This window comes from Lepidochelys kempii, chromosome 5, assembly GCF_965140265.1.
Source record: "Lepidochelys kempii isolate rLepKem1 chromosome 5, rLepKem1.hap2, whole genome shotgun sequence".
In the NCBI taxonomy this organism is placed as follows: domain Eukaryota; kingdom Metazoa; phylum Chordata; order Testudines; family Cheloniidae; genus Lepidochelys; species Lepidochelys kempii.
In genome coordinates, this window is record NC_133260.1 from 13,713,108 (window position 1) to 13,739,018 (window position 25,911).

The 25,911-nt window shown below is 43.8% G+C and overlaps 1 protein-coding gene across 1 annotated transcript; it reads left to right on the plus strand.

Moving 5' to 3' along the window:
* Positions 1 to 162: 162 nt before the first annotated feature.
* Positions 163 to 24,346, plus strand: LOC140911118 (elongation factor 2-like). The gene is given in 10 exon segments (XM_073343477.1): positions 163 to 510; positions 8,783 to 9,024; positions 10,320 to 10,501; positions 10,965 to 11,121; positions 11,123 to 11,168; positions 14,762 to 14,943; positions 19,653 to 19,758; positions 20,353 to 20,466; positions 21,708 to 21,844; positions 23,291 to 24,346. Coding segments are annotated over 9 exon segments (1,128 nt in total). The 5' UTR covers positions 163 to 507; the 3' UTR covers positions 21,804 to 21,844; positions 23,291 to 24,346.
* Positions 24,347 to 25,911: the final 1,565 nt, after the last annotated feature.

The following is a 25,911-nucleotide window of genomic DNA, read 5'->3' on the forward strand; positions in this document are numbered from 1 at the left end:
GGAATCGCTGGGTACCGGGGGGAGCTGGCACGGGAGGGGACAGGGGACAGGGGACTGGCCCGGGAGGGGAACCGGGGAAGGTGGAATCGCTGGGTACCGGGGGGAGCTGGCACGGGAGGGGACAGGGGACAGGGGACTGGCCCGGGAGGGGAACCGGGGAAGGTGGAATCGCTGGGTACTGGGCAGTACCATGGGAACCACTTGAGGGATGCTGAAACCCACCGAACCAAAGTAACCCTCCTGTATCTGACGGGATCCGCTTCAAGGCAGGGCTGCTCCTGCATCCCCAGCACCTCTGCTACCGGGGGACGCCGGCACTGGGCGAGGGGCAGCCGCAGCAGTCCCGAGCCCCGCGGGCAGGCGGGCGCTCGCGCGCGGCTGTGTCGCCCCATCCCGAATCTCCCTGCTCCGGGCCCGTCTCCGCCTGGCTCGGTCTCGGCTGGGGCGGAGGCTCCTGAAGCGCAGCGGCAGCCGGTGGTTGGGGCGGCGTCGGAGCCATGCGCCGCCATGGTGAGTGCCCCCCGGGCGGCAGGCTGCCGCGCCTCCCCGAGCCGGGCCGCCGTTGCTCCGGGGCCTGAGGAGAGGGCAGCCGAGGCTGGGCGCGGCCATTTTCCCGGCAGGGTCCCTGACACCGCGGCGTGTCTGTCCTGAGGCGGGCGGGGCCTGGGGGGGCTGCTGAGTCCCGCCTGCGGTCCCGGGGTCCCCCCGAGCGGGATCAGCCCCCCGGAGAGCCCGCCCCGGAGCTGCTGGAGCCTCCGAGTGGGGTGGGAGCTATACGGGGTGGGGACCCTCCCAAACGGCTGCTTTGAGCCTGCCCGCTGCTTGTGCGGGCGTCACACTGCTCCGAACTGCCCCCGACTCCGGATTGGGGCTGTTGACACGGTGCTATTGCTCCACCTCACTTCCGGGTTCTCCTTCGGACCCCCTGATAATCCCTGTTGTTCCCATCAAGGTGGCAGGCCTGTGAGTCAGGCCGCAGAGGGAAATGCTGCTCTGGTTTTTAGGGGGTGCTGGAGGTCATGACACACGCCAGGACTTTGTTGTGTGTTGTACCTTTTGCCCACCCTTCCTTGAGCCACACGTTCCCCCTACGGTTCTGGAGTTAAATAACGGCTGGCGCAGGTAGAGGGGGGTTAGCAGCATGGACAGGTAAGGGAGGTAAAAGGTAGCCCACCCTTTGAGGCAAGATCTGAAAGGGGTTTGAGGCGTGTCAGTACACATCCTGTGTTATACGTGCTCAGATCTGTTGTGCCTGAATCAGATCGTCTGGGTTTTCCTAGGAAATTGGAGGCAGGGCTGGGTGGTGGTGGTTGTTTTTTTTTTTTTAAATTTATTTGTGTTTATTTTGTTGGCAAGCCAGCCCTATTACTCTAAATAGCACTGGCTGTTAATAATGTATCTCATCTCTGCTGAATATTTTTATCATAGGGATCAGTCTGTAATGAGCCTGGTTCTGTGATAAATAAATGCCATCTCCATGTTGCTCTTTTCTTTAATGTTGTTAAGATATCACAGTTCAGGCCTTCCATTTCTGTAACTTTTTGAGGGGGCGTGACAATATGTACACCTTTTACTGACTTATACCTCCCTTACTTGTGTTTACAAACATCAGCGATAAGTTTAGATGGGGTGTGTACATATTTACTTTATGTCGCTGTCTGTTCCTGACTTGAAACTGAGTTGTGGATCATTCCTCCCTGCCTTACAGTGGGGATCTAAACACTTCCAAGAGAAGAGAGGGAAGCTTGTTATGGGGGGGTGGAGGTTGATTCTCCCATGTCCCGGTGCTGCTGAGAGCCGGTGAGAAGCACTGCTGCAGTATGTGCAGCCAACATGGTTCATGTAGTTGTCCAGGAGTGATTCTGCTTTCCCACAGTTGTGGCTGTAAAATTTCTGGGTTTTGTTGAAAATCTGCTGTATTTTACTTGTAGAAGGGAGAAAAATACGCTACATTTTTGGATTGCCTTTTCACCTGCCCTTTCTCCATACTATTAAGCCCCATCTACTCTGTTTCAAGCTGGACCTACGTTTTGAGGCAGGATTCTTTTCTATGGCAGTCTGGTGCAGAAGACTGGAAACTCAGCAGCAGCTTTGTTTAAATATAAAACAAAATCCTGTAAATTAATTGAATATAAAGAATAACACTTTTTATGCTGTGTCCATATTTCCAGTTTTCTTTATGCCAAAAATTTTTGTATGAGGAATATGTTACTGTAACATAGAATTTGTCAGGAGTGGTTTTAGAGGATTTTACAGTTGAGTAAGGTTTTAGTTGGGGCTTTTGGGACACAATTTGAGAGGAATGTGAGTAGTATATGGCTCAATAGCATTCATCACCATGTATTTTTGACAGGTTTCCATGCCCCATTTTGGGCTTATGTCCCGCCCTCAGTTTCCATTTCCCTTGGTGTCGAGGTTTGGTGCTGTCGGCCGTTTTGAAAATTTTTTTTCTTATTATGTTTGGTCAGGGGAATGTTGTGTGATTGTGCTTTGATGCGTTTGGTTGATTATTTAAAGGAAAAGGTTGAAAGAATAGAGTAAGAGAGCTTAAAGGAAATGAGTTTTTTTTAAAAATAAAGTTTTGGTTAGGTTTTGAGTAGGGTTGGGCAAACTACGGCCCGCGGGCCAGATCTGGGCCATCAGGGCTTTGGATCTGGCCTGCGGCACCACGGGAGTGCTCCCAGAAGCGGCTGGCACCATGTCCCTACAGCCCCTGGGGGAGGGCTCTGCACACTGCCCTAGCCTGCAGGCACCGCCCCCCACAGCTCCCATTGGCCAGGAACGGGGAACCACAGCCAATGGGAGCTTTGGGGGAGGTATCCACAGGTGTGGGCAGCATGCAGAGCGCTCTGCTGCCCCCTTCCCCAGGGGCCGCAGGGACGTGGTACTGGCCGTTTCCGTGAGTGGCGTGCGGTCAGGGCAGGCAGGGAGCCTCCCTAGCCCCGGTGTACACCGCTGCCACCGTGGAGCCACTCCAGGTAAGCAGCGCCTGGCCAGAGCCTGCACCCTGAACCTCTCCTGCACCCTGCACCCCAGCCCCTTGCCCTGAGCCCCATGCCACACCCCTCTTGCACCCCAACCTCCTGCCCTGAGTCCCCTCCCGCACTCCACACCCCCTCCTGCACCTCAACCCCCTTCCCTGAGCCTCCCCATACACCCCGCACCCCTCCTGTGCCCCAACCCCTTGCCCTGAGCCCCTTCGTGCACACCGCACCCCCTCCCACACCTCAACTCCCTGCTCCAGCCCTACATTCATGGCCCTGCATGCAATTTCCCCACCCAGATATGGCCCTCGGGCCAAAAAGTTTGACCACCCCTGGTTTAGAGGAAAAAAGGAAAGAAAGATTGTTTGGTTAGGTTTAGTAAGGAGAGATGAGTTTAAAGACTAGAAAGAGAGGAAAAATAAGCACAGGGCAAAGAAAAAAGGATTTAGAGAATAAAAAAAAATTACGCAATAAGAGAGTCTGTGTTACTGAACACATGCAGAGCGAAACATCCTACCCCAGCAACTGCCGGTAGTGAAATGATAGCTGTTCTGGGAGACGAACCTTGGGAGTATCCCCGCCTCTTGGTGGACAAATCAGAAGCTCTTTTACAGCTACATCACAGAATGCACTTTTTGAGTCAGTCCTTTCATGACAAGATTTTAAAACAAGAGCCTTTCAGAAATGGGCTGTTGCGGAGTGGATTATTTGAAAAACTCTAGCCAATGAGCATTTGATCATGTAGAATCATAGAATATCAGGGTTGGAAGGGACCTCAGGAGGTCATCTAGTCCAACCCCCTGCTCAAAGCAGGACCGATCCCCAATTAAATCATCCCAGCCAGAGCTTTGTCAAGCCTGACCTTAAAAACTTCTAAGGAAGGAGATTCCACCACCTCCCTAGATAACGCATTCCAGTGTTTCACCACCCTCCTGGTGAAAAAGTTTTTCCTAATATCCAACCTAAATCTCCCCCACTGCAACTTGAGACCATTACTCCTTGTTCTGTCATCTGCTACCACTGAGAACAGTCTAGAGCCATCCTCTTTGGAACCCCCTTTCAGGTAGTTGAAAGCAGCTATCAGATCCCCCCTCATTCGTCTCTTCCGTAGACTAAACATCCCCAGTTCCCTCAGCCTCTCCTCATAACTCATGTGTTCCAGTCCCCTAATCATTTTTGTTGCCCTTCGCTGGACCCTTTCCAATTTTTCCACATCCTTCTTGTAGTGTGGGGCCCAAAACTGGACACAGTACTCCAAATGAGGCCTCACCAGTGTCGAATAGAGGGGAACGATCACGTCCCTCGATCTGCTGGCAATGCCCCTACTTATACATCCCAAAATGCCATTGGCCTTCTTGGCAACAAGGGCACACTGACTCATATCCAGCTTCTCGTCCACTGTAACCCCTAAGTCCTTTTCTGCATAACTGCTGCCTAGCCATTCAGTCCCTAGTCTGTAGCAGTGCATTGGATTCTTCCATCCTAAGTGCAGGACTCTGCACTTGTCCTTGTTGAACCTCATCAGATTTCTTTTGGCCCAATCCTCCAATTTGTCTAGGTCCTTCTGTATCCTATCCCTCCCCTCCAGCGTATCTACCACTCCTCCCAGTTTAGTATCATCCGCAAATTTGCTGAGAGTGCAATCCACACCATCCTCCAGATCATTTATGAAGATATTGAACAAAACCGGCCCCAGGACTGACCCTTGGGGTACTCCACTTGATACCAGCTGCCAACTAGACATGGAGCCATTGATCACTACCCGTTGAGCCCGACAATCTAGCCAGCTTTCTATCCACCTTATAGTCCATTCATCCGGCCCATACTTCTTTAACTTGCTGGCAAGAGTACTGTGGGAGACAGTGTCAAAAGCTTTGCTAAAGTCAAGGAACAAAACGTCCACTGCTTTCCCTTCATCCACAGAACCAGTTATCTCCTCATAGAAGGCAATTAGATTAGTCAGGCATGACTTGCCCTTGATGAATCCATGCTGACTGTTCCTGATCGCTTTCCTCTCCTCTAAGTGCTTCAGAATAGATTCCTTGAGGACCTGCTCCATGATTTTTCCAGGGACTGAGGTGAGGCTGACTGGCCTGTAGTTCCCAGGATCCTCCTTCTTCCCTTTTTTAAAGATGGGCACTACATTAGCCTTTTTCCAGTCGTCCGGGACTTCCCCCGGTTGCCGTGAGTTTTCAAAGTTAATGGCCAATGGCTCTGCAATCACATCCGCCAACTCCTCAATGTGTTCAAAGCCATGTATTTTTTCCAACTGCGACTTTAAAATCGGGAGCCTGGACAAAACAGCCATGTTCTTTTACAAAATGCCCACAGACGCCAAGAAACCTGAATTGCCTATGGGTGCTCCAGCTCATGTTCAGAAGAGAAGACCCATTTACACTTATTTTGCTAAAGAGACAGCACCGGTGCCGAACCCCGCAGTTCATCCTGAAATTGAACTGAAGAAACAGGAAGACTTTATGGAGTGGGAGGTGCTGGGGCGGAGATAGGACGAGGCAGGGGGAGTGGGTGGAATGGGGTGGGGCGGGAAGAGACAGTCAGGGTGGGGGAAGGGGTGGAGTGAGGGCAGGGCCTGGGGCAGAGTGGGGGGTCAAGCTCCCCCTGGGAACTGGGAAAGTTGGTGCCTCTGCCTCTTTCATATCCAGAACATTTAAAGAAGCTTATAAGGGATGTTCGTAGTTGTATGTTAAGTCTCTTTTTAAAGATGTAATTTATAACAGTTGGGCATATTTGGAAATAAACATTTAATTCCAGAATTCTTTGATCCTCTGGAGATAGTGGAAAGTAATGTTTGATTCCTAAACCATCTAGACATGTCATAACTTAAATTGACTGCAAACCATTATGTAGATTGTCCTGAGAAAGCTCTCTATGGGAACCCTACAGGGTGGTTCTGTCTTCTACTCCTTTCTCTTCTCTCTCTAGACTTTATTCCTGGATATTCTCATCTGCTTTTGTAATTTCTACTTTCGTCTTTATGCTGCTGATTTATAAGTCCCTCTTCCTGTCTTTGCAAAAAGAAAAGGAGTACTTGTGGCACCTTAGAGACTAATCAATTTATTTGAGCATAAGCTTTCGTGAGCTACAGCTCACTTCATCGGATTCCTGTCTTGTATATCTAACTTTGTTGGTTTGACTTATGTAGCTGAAGTTTAGGGCCAGATTCACTCCAGTTTTGTTGATTTTGCCAGTGTAACCCTGCTGCAGGCTACCGTTATACATTGTAAGCAAAAAAGGCACAATTTTAACTTCTTTGTTTTGTAAAATCCTTCCTAGGCCAATTTTAAGAAAATGAGAATGTAATCAGTTGTGATTATATTACCATAAATGCATTACTATCACTGATTGCAATGATACATAGAAACATAGTAATGTATTCTTCGGCTTATGAGAAGCTAGTCTTCACTGTAAGTTTTAGAAGGACTTAGAGGGGTCTGCCCAGGGAAGCATGACCAGCAGCCTCCCTCTTACTCTCTCCACATATTGAGCAGTAGTGAGAAAGCTTGTAATGGACAAACTATGGAAATCTCCAGACCCTTGGGGCTCCTTTCCTAAAGTAGCTAGCGCCAACCACAGCCAAGGCCACAGAGTTTAAGTCAAGGCTTTCCACTTCTCTTATGTTCCACCTTCTATGGACATACACACTTGAAACAGAGGGATCTGCCCTGGTTATTGGGCCAGTGGCCTCTCCTCCCCATGGGAAACAGAAGCCAGGAGGAGCCTCCCAGGTCTTCTGACACCAATATTCACTCAACTCTGAAGCTTGACATCTGGGAGCCTGCTTCTCCACTCAGTGACTTCAGTGGAACTACACTAGCAACTCCCCTGGAATTTTTTCCCCTGACTTCCATTGGTTGTTGGTCCCCTTCATCCCACCCTGACCCTGCCTAACTTCACTCTTCTGCTGTTGTGTTTATCTCCTTTCCCATCTACCACTCTCCTCTTTTCCCTCTGTTTACGTACCCCCTCCTTTACCCCTTCAACCACTCCCCCAAAAGCAATAGTAATATAAATATTAAAAATGAAAAAGCAGACAAACCCTTAGAACTGACATTCCATGTGTGTGGGATGAACTGGGTCACTGTGCCTTTCTTGTGCCGTTAATTATTAGCATGGCAGTAGCATCTGAGGCCCCAGTAAGGGACTGGGGCTCAATTGTGCTTGGCATTGTACAAATATATAACAAAGACAGTCCCTGCCCTGAAGAGCTTGTCCTACATCTGTTTTTCGTCTTTTCAGATCTCTTTGGGATAGGGACTGTATCTTCCTATATGTTTTTACAACACTTAATACAAAGCCCCCTTCCTGGTTGGGCCTTAGGTTGCTACTGTAATATAAATAGTGATGTTGGAAATACATGGCATTTCAAATCTGCAATGTACAAATCTTCTCACTGATATCAGTGTAACTCAAATTATAGGAACAGCTTTAACACCTTTTAGAGAACACCCAGTCCTGTGAAAGAAGTGTGTGAACTGGAATTACTTTTATTCAAGCTGACAACTAATAATGAAAAACTAAACAGCTGCATGGAAAGCAACTGTGTTAAAGCAAAGAATACAGAAAATTTAAGGCCATGTCTACACTACCACTTATGTTGGCAAAACTTGTCATTCAGGGGTGTGAAAAAACTCCCCCCCCAAGCAACATAAGTTTTGCCAGCATAAGCACTTGTGTGCACAGTGCTTCTGCCAACATAGCTCTTGTTTAGGTGGTTTTATTATGTAGACAGGAGAGCTGTGCTGCTGTAAGTTCAGTAGTGTAGACATGGCCTAAACAGGTAATGTGACTCTGACCCTTATTTCAAAAGATAAATAATCAAAACAAATATAGTATCATTGTAGGTATCCAAATTCCCTTTGTCCGAAAATCCTGGTTATCTGAATCCATGTGCATCCCCATGTTAGTCACTAGAACTTCTGCTTATCTGAATGCCCAGTTATCCAAAAGCTTTGGATGTCTCCCAGGCCCTTTGGATAAATGGGAGTATACTGTACATTCTTTGTATGTATATGTGTAGAAATAACTTTCTACTTATATAAGCATTGTATTGGGGGGGAAGTGGCAAACCAGGTATGTTCTGGAGAAAATAAATGACAAAGTTCAAAGAAATAAAGATACAATATTTACATAAATTAATAAAGTGGCTTAGTGTAGGCCTGGCCTAGATTCCTATGACATGCAAATAAGGGTATTTACAAATATAGAAGGAAAGGGTTTAATTAGTAAAAGCACATCTCATAATACTTTTGTTTGTTAGTTATCTATAGCCACACACGTGTTCCACCTTAACTCTGTATCTCCTGACTTGTGAGAAATAGGAAGGGGTCACATTGGGCCAGCTTATGCTGCCTCAGCAAGTTGATACATTTTTTTAAGAAGTTGCCAATTTGTGTTGTGAAATCAAAGTAATTTTTAAAATGAAGTTTCTAGCCTTTATAGTTACAAAAACTATCCGCAAAATGTGAACTGAGTATATCTCAATGCTGTGATATCTGTAACAACAGCTCAGAGAGTTAGGAACTACTCCATTCAGCTCTCTTGTATTTGAACTCTGAATCCTAATGGTGATTATTTAAAATGTCACAATTAACAATAATACAAAATAGGCAGTTTTTATGAGGTGAAATGTGTATGTAATTTGTTTCAGATGTCATTGAAGTATAAAATACAGTACTATCCTATAGAAGTCTTCTATAACACTGGTTCTTTCCCCGCCTCAAATAAATTGGTTAGTCTCTAAGGTGCCACAAGTACTCCTTTTCTTTTTGCGAATACAGACTAACACGGCTGTTCCTCTGAAACCTGTGAATTTCACTGTAGACCAGATCCGAGCGATCATGGACAAAAAGTCCAATATCAGGAAAATGTCTGTGATTGCTCATGTTGATCATGGCAAATCGACACTGACAGACTCTTTGGTATCTAAAGCAGGTATCATTGCTTCAGCCAAAGCTGGTGAAACACGATTCACAGACACGCGGAAAGATGAACAAGGAAGATGTATCACAATCAAGTCTACGTAAGTACCATAAAGTTATTTTTAACCTTTGTCTGAATCTTGTAATGCAACACTGTAAAACTGCCTCCTCACAACCCCACACACACACTCAGATTTTTTATGAGAATATTCATATATGGATTAATGTTATTGTTAATAAAATTAATGTTAATAGGCCATGCTATCTGATGACTGTATCACCATACTTTGCTGAAAGCATAGTAGCGATTATTTTCAGAATTCCTTACCTACAGAAGATACAAATGTTAGTCAGTTGAATTAATAAAATGAATATAGTACTATCAAAGCATTGCTACGTCAATGCTAGGACCTTTAATTTACAGGGTAGTTGGGGATATCTTCGTTAATTATTTGCTGTTCCACTTGTTTCTTTTGAGCCAATATGTCCTGCAGCTATGCTTCTTGAATTGAGAATACATATTATATCCTCCATACAGATGTTGTGATCTTTATTTTTTAAAGTGCTAAATCATCAAGTGGATTCTTACGGTTGCACTCTTCTCCTAATATAATATTTTCTGTTTGTTACTTGAAACAGCACACATTTAAAATGAAACCCACTAATTGACACTTCATTCTTTTTTAGTATTAAATTTGCCATTTTTCTTCACTTGTGCACGTAGAATTTAAATTGAAATACTTTGATGGCATTTAGTTTTAAGAATCTAATATGAATGTTTAATTATTTTAGTTTGTAGATAACTTGTAGGTAGTGCTAATTATATTAGAGTTATTTTTGTAACAAATACTTTTGTAAAATGGACGATATCAGGGTTCATCTTATAAACAGCATGTAGTGGTCTCTCCTACTTGCTCTGGGCCAGATTCTGACACTTTTACTCATAATGAGCAGTACCTTATTCTGAGTAGTTCCTTTGATCTTAACAGGATTACTTGCAGCAGAGTAAAATACGACTCATTGACCAGAAGTGGCAGAATCTGGCCATTTGTGATGATTGAGAATAGCATCTTGACATGTGACGTATGACTCCGTGCAACGGTGTCAACCAGTTGAAAATAAGTTTGTAGAGCAAGTGATTTGGGCCAGGACTACAGTGTTATAGCATGACAACTATCCTGCTATGTTGGTCTTGAATCAAAACAGAAATTCCTTACAGCCAGAGCAAAATGTTGGATCCCAAGAATTTTATGAGCCCAAAATAGTGTTGAGTAGTTCCTCTTTCATTTTCCTTTAGTTTATGTACATCATGATGACTGTGTTTTTTACAGAGGAGCTACAGGAGACTCCATAATATACATTTTAAATTACTGAAATAAAATGTTCTCTCTTGTAGGGCAATCTCTCTGTACTATGAACTCTCGGACAATGACTTGGCCTTTATCAAAGAGTACAAAGATGGTTCGGGTTTTCTTATTAATTTAATCGACTCTCCTGGACATGTAGATTTCTCCTCTGAAGTTACAGCAGCTCTTCGTGTCACTGATGGTGCCCTTGTAGTTGTTGACTGTGTTTCAGGTGAATGTGCTTTAATTAAAAGATTTTGCTGCCTGGTGGGTGACTTAATGCATAGGCCTTCTTGCTTTGAAGGTTTAGATTCAGTTTGGAACTAGACTGAAAGTGAATTGATGGTGGGTGTTAGTCCCTAGCATGTTCTCCTGTTCACACCACGAGGGATGAATCTGACCATTCAGGCTCTGTGGGTGAAGTGTAGAGTGGCTGGGGAAGTGAAATCCATCCTCCAACCCAGCATCAGAATGCAAGGCTGCTGCTCAAACTCCCCATTTCTCCCCCCAGCCTTTTACAGTTGCTATCCCAGTTTATAGACTGGAATAATAGCTGCAGTCTGTCCCTGCCAATTGCACAAAGCACTGAGGCTACACAAGGAATTTCTGTGCTGGGATTCTCTGGCCAGTTTATATAGCATAAAGTGGCCTTAGCAGACTGAAAAATCTGAACCATTGACTTTTTTTCCTCTTAGGGGTGTGTGTTCAAACAGAAACTGTTCTGTGTCAAGCAGTTGCTGAGCGCATCAAGCCAGTACTGATGATGAACAAGATGGATCATGCTCTGTTGGAGTTACAGCTAGAACCAGAGGAACTTTATCAGACCTTCCAGCGTATTGTGGAAAGTGTCAATGTCCACCTATGGAGAAGGTGAAACTGGACCGATGGGTAATATTATGGTAAAGAAAACCCAAGTTTTTGCTTTAAATGGTACCAAGAATAAATATATCCAGAAGCTTCTGTGGTAGTTCACACTTCCTTACCGGGATCCTGTCGCAAACATGTTTGTAGATTTTGTATAGGAGAATGAATTAAAATATTTCTACAGTGGAAGCTGGCAGTTTCCTGAACTCAAGATCCTCTGGCCTACCACCTGAAGATACTTCTGGTCAGCCCCCTGCTACCTGTATTGTTTCATCCTCATGCAGAACAGGAAATATATGAGAGAGGGCAACCAGTTGAGAAAGGAAGCAACTAGAAATCCGGAGCTGAAGGGGGAGAAAAGGTAGCAGTAGGGCGTCAGAGAGCTAGTGGGGAATAGATGGAGCAACAGGTGGGAAGACAGCTTGAAGAAGAGGAGAGAAATGTAGATACTCCTAAATGCATGTTTTGACATTAAAATATTGTGAATTTTAAAGCATTTCAGGGTCAGCATTTCTTCTGCCTTTGAGAGAAGAATAAGGTGTAGACATAGGCATAGCCTTGGGGTTCACACCAAGGACCAGGAGTTAGGAGATTTGGATTCTTTTGTTGATTTTGCTATTTAACTCATTTATGACGCTGTGCAAGTCACTTCCTTTGCTGTGCTTCTGTTTCCCCATATGAGGATAACAATATTTCACTACTTCACAGTGATCCTGTGAGGCTCCTTCAACAATTGTACATGAAGCCCTTCAAAATCATCAGATGGCAGCTGGTAGTAGAAGTTTATAACATTTTTGTGGCACACAAACTGGATTTGCTGTCCTCTCATCGACCTAATTAGGCTATTGGGAGCTAAAATCATTGACACTGTAATAATAGGTTATACATAGCCTTGAATGAAAGCTGTTCTATCTGGTGCTTGACATAGATGTATGAGTATTATTCCCATTTTGCACTTAGGAACAGCAAGTCATGGAGAAATGATGCGACTTGCCCAAGGTTACAGTCAGTATGGAAGAGTTTAAAATATAATCCTGACTATTAGTCCTGTGTTCTAATCACTAGATCATGCTGTAGTAAGTATTGTGTAATCAGTTTCATACATTAGCTCTGAGACAAGCTAGTTCTTTATAGCCACACATTTCAGACCTGGATTCCTAAAGTTTAGCTTCTAAATCCATATTTAATTTTAGAAGCCGCCAACTTTGAAAATTGTTACCTCAAAGAACTAACTTGTCTTGCAGCTAACTGATAAAACTGACAATACCCATGTCACATTTTGGGGTTCAGACCAATGAGAATAGGATCTTCTTCTGCCCTGTAACTGTAGGTGCCTTAAATGCTCTGCTGCTATGGTTCACAGCTTGCATACCAACAGCCAGCAAATATGCAGTTCCCTGAATATCTGTGTGCTCTGCAGCCCTTGTACAGTACTCTGCTCCCACCAGTCTGCCTACAATACAACAGCCGCACCGTGGTCTCCACCAGCCTGGGTTACTACTTGCAGGGTGACCCCAACACACCCCCAGGCCCTAATTTCCCCAAAAGTGTGTGCCCTGAAATGTCCAGCCCCCTCCTGGAATACTTGGAGGCATAATAAGGTTCATTGCTCCTTTAAAGAGTCAAAAGCATAGCAGCTTGTTGCTGTAACTGGAGTTAATAATCACATCAAGTCAAATACAGTAAGGGGTTGATTTAGATTTTAGACTAAAAGGTCAAACAAGTTTATTTAATCAAAATGGAAGTGTTGAATTCAAATATAAGGGATAAAATCAAAATGGTTACAAGCAAAGAAGAGTAAAATATGCTTTCTAGTGGCTAAGACTTAAATCAACAAGCTATAGCCTTAGTTCCAGGTAGATTTCTTACTTTTTTTTTTCTTTCCAGCCATGGCTGACTTTCAGTCAAGACCTTCCACAGAAGTACAAGGTGCTAGTTCCCCTTGTCTTTCTCAGTAAAGGGTCTTTGCCTAAGTAGCTTTCTCACCTATATTCAGTTCCCAGAGTCTTCAACCCCTTGGTTGAAGGACCTATCTTTCTGAGATTGAAAGAGCTCTGTCCCTTTGTAACTGTGCAGTGATGGAAGCCAAGATGGCGTCTTCTTCTCCCCTTATAGCTTCCCCAACTCACTGTTTTGTCTCCAGACTCAGGATAACCTCATATTGTTCTTCCCTAACTGTGGAGTTCCCATCCCCCCGCTTATTTGTACGTAAATGAGGCTTTCATTATATTTGGTCACACCTTGCTTAATTTCAGCAGTGAGAGGTAGATAGCTGCCTTCCCACCTGTCTGGGAGAAAACCTGTTTTTGTCAAAACTTTAAACCATAATGAGTATTCATAACTCCTCCATGCAGTGTTAATACTTACATTTCACAATTATATGAAAGTTAATGACACCTTGGTGATTAATAAGAGACCTTCCTTGAGACACTTATTATAATACAGCAATGTTGTACAGACGTTCCCCGGGTTACGCTAACCCGACTTACGCAAATCCGCATTTATGGAAAAAGTTCCGTAAGCTAGAAATAGGAGGGTTGTTGGGGTTTTTTTGCGTAATGGTCAGAGATACGTTTCCGACTTACGAAATATTCGAGTTACACAACGCGTTCCGGAACGGAACACTTGCGTAAGTCGGGGAACGTCTGTATATAGTCAGTTGATTAAATTACTTACAATTTGAGATTTAGACTTCCTGTCTCTATAGTCCAGTAAATCATTGAAATGTATTCTCAGATAAAGATCCTTTTCTCCTTCTAGGAAGGGACGCCATGTTGTCTGGTGAAGACTTCATGCTGATTCCTCCCCAACTGGTGATAATTGAGTCATTACCTCCTCCCCTTGTTAGCTTGATGGTTTTGTTTACCTTTTGAATAAATGCACCTTCATTGGCTCTGTCTGATGGCCAGGCTGCTCAGACAAACAAATACACTGTTCCATTAGGGCAGACTGGGCTTATGCACTGCTTGCCAAGCACATAACTCTAGCATATATTCATAACTTTCTATGCACCCGGTACCTATATCATGCAAGAATGTTAATGATCAGTGAGTTATTAGTTTTGCACTGATATCTTACACAACATCATAATCTGTATCTAAAAGGTAACAGTGTGTTAGGTGTAGTAAGTATGTCAGGCCTGACAAGAGCTGCTGCAAAGAGTACTGAACCACCAAATGGCCTCTGTCGCAACCTACTACATCATGGTCTGGAGGTTAGAACGAGGGCTTATTAGCTAGGATTGTATCCTAGGCTCTTCCACATTGGGGTTCAGTGGAGCTGCAGATACCCAGCCACTAAAAATCAGACCACTTTGCCTAAGTTTAGGCACCCAGGTTTCAACTTCCAGAGGTAATTCAATATCAAATATTCACAGAAATTCATGGAAATATTTGGAAGGCTTTAATCAAACTTTTTGCTGTAGATATCTTTGTAAAATATAATCAAAACTCTTTGGGTGTAATTGGATTAGCAAAATGGGACAAAATAGAACTCTTGCTTCAAAGTAAGATCCAACAAGACCAGTCTTGTCAAGATTGCGGAATATTTTGGGAGCCTCAGTCACATGCTACATCCCACTGAAAGCAAAGTGTCTTGTCCCAGGCATTAACTATCATTCTGTTTTTAGATTGATCCCCTTATTGGTACTGTTGGGTTTCGCTCTGGTTTACATGGCTGGGCATTTACTTTGAAGCAGTTTGCTGAGATGTATGTGGCCAAATTTGATGCCAAAGGTGAAAAAGCACAACTCCCTCCAGCCGAACATTCAAAGAAAGTAGAAGACATGATGAAAAAGCTTTGGGGAGCAAAGTGAGTGATGAAATACACATGTATACATAGGCACGTGCTTAGATACCACAGCGATAGGCTGTTCAGGAATAGCTTAATAAAGTGTATATATTTAGCACAGTGGCTTAGTCCCCCCCGCCATCCCTTTAAGAACTCATAGTTAGGACCCTATCAAATTCGCGGTCATGAAAAATGTGTCACGAACCATGAAATCTGATCTTTTGGGTACTTTTACCTTATACTGTAAAAGTATACAAAAGTATACAGCATTTCTCAAACTGGGGCTCCTGACCAAAATTTGCTATTTATGCCATGACCAACTTGCAAAAATGTGTGATTACTCCACAATTTAAGTGGACCCCTACTTACAGTTCAGAGCAGTTCAACCAGTCCCACAAGGGGTCCCATTTATTTACTCCACAGAGTACTCACTGGCCCTCCAGGCCCCAACCCCAGTTCAGTCTCTCTCTCAGTAGTCCAAAATACCGCAGTGTATTTGAAAACAGAACACAGACTCTCACCGTGTTGACCCCAGTTTCAGCTAGGCACAGCCCCATCCTTCCTGAGGATTCTGTCTGCTTCCCATTACCTCTTGCCTGGAGTCTGTCCTTCTCCGCAGGTCATTCTAGGTAGGCCTTTGGTATCTGTCCCCTGCTTCTTGGGCAGGATCTCTCCTTGCCTTGAAAGCTTTCTCCTGAACTTCCTTGGCTTAGTATCAGGCTTCCTGCCTCTAGCAGTCTCAGTTGCTCTCTCATCCACCATCCCCAGCAGTTGCCTGCTGCACTTTATATAGAAGTACCTTGATTTCTCTTAGGTGGGGCTCATCTTGTAATCAGGGCTGGCTTAGCCCCAGGCTCTCCTGCCCCTGGGCAAGGCACCCTGTTCCAGTATACATATTTAATCCAGACAGTTTGTGGAGAAGTAGCTTATGCCTTTACAAAAAAAAATGTTAATGAGCAGCCTGAAGAACTAGACATAGTTAACATGTATGGCTCAACAATATGTCTGTGTGCATGTGTATATATAAAACTATTAGGAATACTACACGTATGTGATACAAATATATTCCAGAGGGGGATTCTGATGGCATGGTGGGGTGGGAGAGAGAGAGAGACTGGATTGTTGCCAAAACTTTAGGATGGAGTTTGCTTTTATTACAATGTGTGGATAAACTGAATGTGCAGCAAGTTAGATTATAGGCCTAATCCAAAGCCCACTGAAATCAGTTGCAGTCTTTCTACTGAATTCAGAGGGCTTTGTGTTACCCAGGGTTTTCAGAACCCAAAGCAGTGGTAACTTAAATGTTTCTCTCCAGGCAGTGTCAGGAATAAATCAATGGGGACACAGTTCCTCCATCTGCTAAATGATTGGTACAAACCAGAGTGCTTTTTTCTCAGGTCTTAAACACACACACATATATGCTGTAGTGGTAGGTTCAGAGTATCCCAAATATTATAGTTACCCAATGTTTGAAATTGGGGGGGTGGGGAGAAAACCTGGATTTGTGCTGGAAATGGCCCAGCTTGATTATCATACATATTATAAGGAGAGTGATCACTTTAGATAAGCTATTACCAGCAGGAGAGTGGGGGGGGGGAGAAAACCTTTTGTAGCGGTAAACACCCATTTTTTCATGGTTTGTGTGTATAAAAAGATCTTCTGTACTTTCCACAGTATGCATCCGATGAAGTGAGCTGTAGCTCGCGAAAGCTTATGCTCAAATAAATTGGTTAGTCTCTAAGGTGCCACAAGTACTCCTTTTCTTTTTGTGAATACAGACTAACATGGCTGTTACTCTGAAACCAATGTTTGAAATGGTTTCACATGATCAACAGCTAGGTTTCCAGGGGGCCTCCTTTTGTCCAGCTGTTGGGGAGTTTAGGTGTCAACTCTTTGCCCGAAGAAAAGCTTCTTTGGACTGTTCCAAAGCATATTCTTTTGCTTAATTTTTTTATAGCTAGCTTAAACAAAGCATAACTCATAGTGATTCCTAGTGGGTCAGCATACTAACCCCTAGTGGGTCACCAATTTTCTTAATTTTAGCAAACTACTCATTATTTCTTATTAAAGCATTTCTGGTATTTCTAGTTATAACAACAATAAAATTTATATGTCAGGAGCACTTAAAACCAACGTTGGCTGTCCAACCATTCTTTTCATTTTCATGATATGTTACCTTTCTGTCCCATCCTCCGATTCTGATTAGCAAAACTGCAATCATGCAGCTGTTTGGCCTTGCCTCTCAGAGCCCTAAAATTATTTCTAGCTATGTTGTGTTTGGTTTTCAGCTAGAAGTCGCTGGACACACAAAATGGCTGACTTCAGTAATATCAAGTTCTGGGGTTACATTTGGACCATGCCTTATAGCAGGAGGAATAATTATGCACAGATGAATTATAACTGCATTGTTTGAAAGTTACAGGCTAATTATTAGAAGATGTATTAATGCTTAGAAAGAAATTTTCAGATTAAAGGCACTACGGAAGTTCGAAGTCCTTTACAGATGTTAAATAAAATCTAATATTACTCCATGACTAGGGCTATACCAAATTTCACAGCCATGGAAAACACATCATGGTCTGTGAAATCTAGTCTTTTATGTTTTTACCCTGTACTATACAGATTTCACTGGGGAGACCAGGGTTTCTCAAATTGGGGGTCCTGACCCAAAAGAGAGTTGCAGGGGGGTCTCAAGTGTGTTTTAGGGGGGTCGCAGTACTGCCACCCTTACTTCTGCACTGCCTTTGGAGCTGCTGCTGACTGAGGGTCCATCTCTGCAGGCAGCAGCGCAGAAGTATGGGTGGCAATACCATACCAGGCCATCCTTACACTTCTACACCGCTGCTGGTGGCAGCTCTGCCTTCAGAGCTGGACTCCTGGCCAGCAGACGCTGCTCTCCAGCTGCCCAGCTCTGCAGGCAGCACCACCGCCAGCCAAAGCACAGAAGTAAGTGTACAGTACTGTGACTCCCCCACAACTCCTTTTTGGGTCAGGATCTCTACAATTACAAAACCCTGAAATTTCAGATTTAAAAAGCTGAAATCATGAAATTTACAATTTTTTAAATCGTATGACCGTGACATTGACCAGAATTGACCGTGAAATTAGTAAGGTCCTATTCATGAGATAAGCAAGTTTATGAGGATATTTAGCATAGAGTTGAGGTGATTTATCCAAGATAACAAAAGGTATTTTAGGTAGATGCAGGAGTTCCTGGCACCCAATTCTTTGCTCAAGCCACTAGACCAATTTCAGTGATTGAAAACACAAATCTAATCCCAGTGCATGGGTATCTCTTACAAAACAAAAACACTTGCTTCCTGTACTTCTTTTATCCAAAGCAATTAACTCTTCTCCCTATGAATGTAACAGCTCTAAAATGTTCCAATTAGGAATCTCTCCTTTTCCTACTATTTTAGTGCCCTGTACATAATTCAAGGTGTTCCACACTGAAGCACAGTCTTGTTCTCACAAAGTGATTGATCAGTAGAAATCTTGAAAAGTTTTCAAACCATGGATGATTATCATCTCTTCGAATACTTTTCCTCTAAAGTTCAAACCGGATGAGTAAAGCACCTTAAATCAGTGGCAGATTAATGCACAAGGGCCCTGGCCTATCTGGGGCCCCCCAGAGGGGCACTGGAACCTGTTGTAGTAGGAAGAGAGCCTGAGACATAAGCCCTTGTATTAGAGGCCCGGTATGAGGCAAGACCTGCTTACAAAGTTTGGCAAGAACAGGGCTAATAATGCAGAAGTACACATTCCTAAGAAATGCTAAGCATAGAGTACTTATGCAAACATATTCCGATATTAGGTGGTACCGGAACATCCCAATATTAAGGATGGTATAAAAACATTCCCCAAAGATAACAGGAACACACTGGCCCCTTCTTAAGGATAAGGCTAGGATGACTGTATGTAATAGAGATCTTTTAATTGAACCAACATGTACAAGGTGATGGGTAATAAATAGCCATGTCAGGAGGCAGTAACTAACTATGTCAGAGGCAGTACTAACTTGTTTGTATCAGGGTATAAAGATGTATGTCAGAGGGAGTACTTTTGTCCAGCCGAGGGGGGAATGGAAAGTCCCACCATTTGCTGAGCTGTGTCCATTGTCACAGGCATGTCTTAGTATTCTTGTCAAGTTTGCCAGGTGCTATTACCGTGCTTTGTTGACAGTAAACCTGGCCTGGTGCCTTCGTACCTTAACGGATCTTGTGGTCATTGGGCTGTTTGCTCAAGGTCTGCTCTGCCGGATGTCTGCGCAGAGCTGGGGCAGTACACAGGGAGAACACACACATGCAGCCGAACATCTAACCACACCTGTGTAAAAGTGGGGGTGGGGCCACTGGTGCCAGAATGGTAGCTCTACCCCTGCTCCTTTTCTTCCCCCCTGGGGCCCCACCCATTGGCCCAGCCAGAAGTTGGAGCTGGGTTGTGATAAGAGCCACCAAGGGAGCTCGGGCTGCTGTGGGGAGCCCCAGACCTTCCACCTACCTGGGCAGGGGCTGGGGTGCTTGAAAGCAGCCCCCAGCCCGTGTCCTCACTCCCCGGGGCGCGTTGCCCAAGGCTACTACAGCCATGTTAAAAAGTCGGCAGGCCATGGCCACCCTGGCCCACCTAGTTCCGGTGCCCTTAGGCCCCCGGAGTGTGGGAGGCCCAAATGTTCTTTGTGCCCAAGGCCCAAATAAATCTTAATTCGCCTCTTCCTTCAACTTTTTATTTAGATATTTTGATCCAGCAACTGGAAAATTCAGCAAATCAGCCACCAGCCCAGATGGAAAGAAATTGCCACGGACGTTCTGCCAGCTTATTCTGGATCCCATCTTTAAGGTAAAACAAAAAGTTAATCTGTAGCTGCCCCAACTGGCATTTTCATTCGGTGGTATAAGTGTAGGATTCAGCCTAGAAAAAGACAGAGGCTCACTCACCAAACCTGGACTCCATAAGCTGGTTATTTGTACAGCACACACCATGTGTGCAGTCCCTGCCTTCCAGAATTTATGATCTAGGTAAACTACATACAACAGCATGAAGGAGAAGGAAGGCAACACAAAGTCTGAAAGAGGAATGGAATGTGGCACAGGTCTTGTTGTTCTCCATTTAAAAAAAATTGTTAGTGCAGTGAATTTGTTTTAATATATAAAAGAAATTATTTTGGTGTTATCCAAATCAAAGGTTTAGGAATTATCTTTCATTGGGAGGTTTAGAAAATACATTTGGTGTGACTGTCATCTTTCAGATCTTTGCTGGAAATCATGAATTTTGTTTTTTATACAGAACAAAGAATTATTAAATAAAAACCTAAATTTGGAGACTGTGAGGGCATTTTCAACCTGCATGTTACAGATCCACTATTTACAGCAATATGTTGGAACAGATTTAAGATGTATAATGGTAAATCTTTTACCACACTTTCCTCTGTAGATCTTCGATGCTATTATGAACTTTAACAAGGAAGAGACAGCCAAGCTGATAGAGAAACTTAACATCAAGCTGGATGCTGAAGATGGAGACAAAGAAGGCAAACCACTTCTGAAGGTATTTTAAAAAGATTTAATGCAATAATTCAGTTTGACTTTTTTCCTTTAACCCAATAGTCAGGATTAATGGAGTTGCAACATTTGCTGCTGGTCCCCTTCTATTTTTGCTACACAGCACAGCCCTCCAGAATACTTTATGGGTCTTAGAAGGACCTACCTTACTTGTCAGTTGCAAATCTCAAATTTATCAACTAATCATAGGGGGCAAACAAAGACAACCTTGTGTATCTAGAGTGCCACAATTCACAATAAATTATCTAGAAGTGTGAGCCCTTGAGATATGTGAACAGGATTTGAGTCTGATACTGTACAACCAAACAAAGGCATATTGGTTAAGAGGGAGAGAATGTAGATTGCACATTCAGGTAAATAAATAACTGAAGAAAACTGCTACTGCAACATATATATATTTTGCATCAGTTGCCTTGAGAACTATAACTTTTTCAAAGTTGCCTCTGCACATTCCCACATATGGGATGTGCTAACTTGTCCATTGAGCTTTGAGAAATGTCTAGAAAAGCAGTGACTATTGGGACCTCACAGGTACCGTTCTGCAGCACTTAGTGTTCAGAGCAGAGGCTGTAAGAAGCTTTATCTCAGTTCTTCTGCTAAACCCCAGAATCCTTAAGGGTATAAGACTCCATGGAAGAGGGAAAGGCAGGCGGGTAGTGTGGCTGTGCAGAGCCAGCCGTCACAAAGAGCTGCAATTACTATTACTGTAGAGCACAGAATTAATAACTCCTAGAAATGTCATGAATAATGGTGTAATTGGGTCTCCTTTCTACAATTTTCCACAACTGATTAGTTAAATTTGATGGCAAAACTACACATAGAAAAGTTATAGTTATGCTCATGGTTTGTCAATAAACATTAAAACTGCTGCTTCCATTCATAGCTTCAGAGTTTAATGTGGCCCGAAGCATAGTTTCCTCCTGAAATGTAGTGCACCAGCTTGAAAAAAGTGAGTTTTCAGAATGCTCCATTTGAATAATTCAAATGTTAATTATTTTCATTAAAAAAGAAAAAAACCAGGCAATGAGTGGAATAACTGCTTAATTAGATTAAAGTCTTTTGAACTTTTAAATGGTCCCAGGAGAGCTTTGATTAGTTGTCCTGGTTTTTGCCCCAACTCTGTTTTTGGCTAGTGTCTAGAAGGGCATTAGTTATTTCTGGGGTCAGTTGTTATGTTTATCACCTCAAATAAAGTTTCAGTGAGGATGCAGCATTTGTGTTTCTCAGGCTGATGCGCCACTGGCTGCCTGCTGGAGATACCTTGCTTCAGATGATCACCATGCACCTGCCTTCCCCTGTAACGGCACAGAAATATCGTTGTGAACTTCTGTATGAGGGGCCACCTGACGATGAAGCTGCTATGGGTAAGGAGGGAGCTCTTTGACTTTGCAACTCTAACTACACAATGCCCATAGCAAAGATAAAAATACGTTGTTATACACATCAGATGGAATAAAACTGACTAGCTGACAAGCCACATAAATCTGGCTCAGAGTTGGTTATTACATTGTGCTGGCCTTTTCTTTATTTAATTTGTTCCATTACTCTGTTTGTATGGTGCCTAACACAGTGGGGCTCCAAACTGGTTGAGGTCTCGAAGTGCTACCACAATACAATTGTTCAGTAATAATAATTCAGTGTTTTCATGCTGCTGCACAATCCAGTTTACCTCCTTATGTGCTGGATGGTCTTGTGTGTGAAACTGTACTCTTTAATTCAGTCCCTGAGAATACATGGGTGGGATGAGTTTGGAGGATGATGGAATCCTGCTGTCCCACTCGAGACATGACGTGTTAGGGGGCTGTGGAAGTACACTGCACAGCACCCACTCGGACTCTTCCAGTCAGTTATCCAGGCTGGATTAGTTCAGAGCACATACCCACTTTTTGGAGTTTTGATTTATTAAATCACTTCTTTAGTTGCTGGAATTCATGCACACTCTGGCTCCATATAAGAGTCTTGATAGGTTTTCTTGCCTCTATTCAGGCGGCGCTCTTTCCTGGAGTTGGGTTTGTACTTCAGATGGTTTCTCCCAAGCAGGAATTCCCCAGTGCCCCTCTTGGAGCTGTGGTTATAGCTTAGGCCAGCTGTACGCCTTACCCAGCTGCTCCTTTTCCCCAATTAGTCCTCAGGTTCAGCAGGCAGGCCTTCTGCTGTGAATGAGGCAGTATATATGCTGATCCTCTTCCTAAGGATCATTCCAGTTGGCTGGGAGAGAGGAGAGCCTTGTCCCACCGACTCTGCAAGGCTCCTGGTCCCTTAAAGAAATGGTAATGGCATGTCCTCCCAACACTAATTCCCAGAACCATTTTCTCTCTACCAATATCTCCTAGGGTCCTTGTATATATCAGACCTCCCAAAATCTTAAAAGGCCACAACATGTGATGGCGATGGGTTGATCTGTAGGCCTCAGCATGCCTAATGGGGCAGACTACCCCCTCACAGTGGGATCATGCTGAAATGTCTTGGTTATTTGTATCAGACCAAACCTGGAGAATCATGATGGGCACCTGCTCCTCCACTTCCAAACTCCTTATGTGGAGTCCCATATTAAACTATCATCACCTGCATCTTGTTCAACATCTGCATGAAGCCACTGAGGGAAAATGTGCCTTACCATTAAATCAGAGGCAAATGGTGCCATCTACCAGCTATCCAAAGGCTTAGCTGAGATCAGCAATTGGATAAAGAGCAAATGGCTCAGGCTGAACCTGGGAAAGACTGAAATGATGCTGGTAGGGAGAAGGAAGTACTGTCCAGAACTCATCGTCTCTATAATATTGCCTTTCATTGATGGTTTCTTCCCTTAGGTCATGAAGACAGTCTGCAGCTTCAGTGTCCACCTGATATTTCACTGCTTTTAGAAACCCAAATAAATATGGATCCAAAAACCATCTAGATTTGGCAAGAAGATAGCGCAGCCTCCTGTCAGATCTGGACTTAGCCACAGTGAACAGGCATTCATGACCTCCAGACTTGATTTCTGAAACTCTCTGTACCTACGTCTGAAACAGGTGACCACTTAAAAAAAAAATCAGTTGGTCACTAATGTCAGGCAGTCTCCTCTGTACAGTCCACTGGCAACATGTCACTTCTGTGCACAGTATGCTGCTTTGGTTCCTGGTGAGTCAAAATCAAAGTTTTTGCCCTCCTCTTCAAGATCTACGTCCAAGTAGGCCAAGTTACATGAGGGACCACCTCACTCTGTGATCTTGGCTTTCCATAACACGTGCGTTCTACTGGAGCAATGGAACTTGCAACCAGAAAAGTAAAACTTGTGCTTGCAGGAGACAGAGATTTACTGATGACTGGCCGAATTGTGGAACTCACACCTGGAAGACATAATGTTGACCACAAACCACTGTGTCCAAAGAGCAGAAACCAAAACCCACTCCTTTGAGCTAGTCTACCACATTATACACCTGCCACACACAAACACAGACCTGTGACCTCTGGACTGGAAAGTAGAAGAGCTGTTAATTATAACTTTAGGCATATTTAATTTTGGGAGGTTTCAGAGCAGCCGTGTTAGTCTGTATTCGCAAAATGAAAAGGAGTACTTGTGCACCTTAGAGACTAACAAATTTATTTGAGCGTAAGCTTTCGTGAGCTACAGCTCACTTCATCGGATGCATGGGAGGCATTCACAATAATGGGTACCATATGAAAAACAAGGCTTATAAAGTGGAAGGGGAAGGAAATGCTCAGTAAAGCGTTAGGCCTAGTTTTAAACAGCTTTTGAAGACTCATTGAAATGCATTGTTTTACTGTAGGTGTCAAAAACTATGATCCCAAGGGCCCTCTGATGATGTATATCTCCAAAATGGTCCCCACATCTGATAAGGGACGTTTCTATGCCTTTGGAAGAGTCTTCTCTGGTATTGTTTCCACTGGACAGAAAGTTCGAATCATGGGACCAAACTACACACCTGGCAAAAAGGAAGATCTCTTCCTAAAATCTGTTCAAAGGTAGATGGAAATAGTTTGCTTCTGTTGAAGAATGCATGCAAAAAAAAAAAAAAGTCAAGATGCTTGCAAAGCCTATTTTGGGAACCTAATAAAAGGAGCATTGTTTACTTTTGTCAATGAAAATACCAGATTTGTATGATTTTTTTTTTTGGCTTACGTAACAAAATGAGTACCAGAGGGAATGCAGGCAAATAAAAGGCAGTTACAGAAACTTCCTAAGATAAAAAAAGGCATAGTTTCAACAGATATATAAGGATTGTTACCCAACCTCTGTCTTTATAGAACCATTTTGATGATGGGTCGTTATGTTGAGCCCATTGAGAAGGTACCTTGTGGCAACATTGTTGGTCTAGTTGGTGTTGACCAGTTTTTGGTGAAGACGGGTACAATTACCACCTTTGAGCATGCACACAACATGCGAGTGATGAAATTTAGTGTTAGTCCTGTTGTACGTGTTGCTGTTGAAGCAAAAAACCCTGCTGATCTACCAAAACTAGTTGAAGGTCTAAAGCGTCTGGCCAAGTCTGATCCCATGGTTCAGGTGAGTGTTAGTTTTAGAGTTGCTGGTTTTCAGTGAAGTACTCCTGAGGGACTAGACTTAACTCAAAAAGATACTTATTCATGATAGCTTTCATAATCTGACATTTAGAATCTGCAGCCATACCACATACATTGTAATCATATGAGACTGAACAAGCTAAGCAGGGATGGGCCTAGTCAGAAATTGGATAGGAAGTCTCTAAGGAAAACCCAGGTTTTGCAATGAGTAGTATTGGTTATTCATTAGGCAGCACTCTTCCCTCTGATTTAGCATTGAAACAATGTCCCAGCATGATGTTGGCAGTTGCTTTTCAGATGAGATTGTAAAACCGAGATCCTGACTACTTGTCATTACAGATTTTCCAAGTGTGGGGATGTGGGGATGTTATTAGTCTTAGGGTATGTCTACACTACAAAATTAGGTCGATTTTATAGAAGTCGATTTTTAGAATTCGATTTTATACAGTCAATTGCATATGTCCACACTAAGCGCGTTAAGTCGGCGGAGTGCGTCCTCACTACCGTGGCTAGCATTGACGTACGGAGCGGTGCACTGTGGGTAGCTATCCCACAGTTCTCGCAGTCTCCGCCGCCCATTGGAATTCTGGGTTAAGCTCCCAATGTCTGATGGGGCAAAAACATTGTCGTGGGTGGTTTTGGGTACATGTCGTCAGTCGCCCCTCCCTCCATGAAAGCAACAGCAGACAATCGTTTCGCTCCTTTTTTTCTGGGTTACCCGTGCAGACGCCATACCACGGCAAGCATGGAGCCTGCTCAGCTTACCGTCACCACTTCTGTTGTGGGCAAGTCTACTGTGGGGGCTGCTGTGATCCAAGTAGCCAATGCAATCATTGATGTTCTGTTATCAAGGGTAGTGACTCTGGGAAATGTGCGGGCCTTTTTAGATTTTAGGTGCATCATA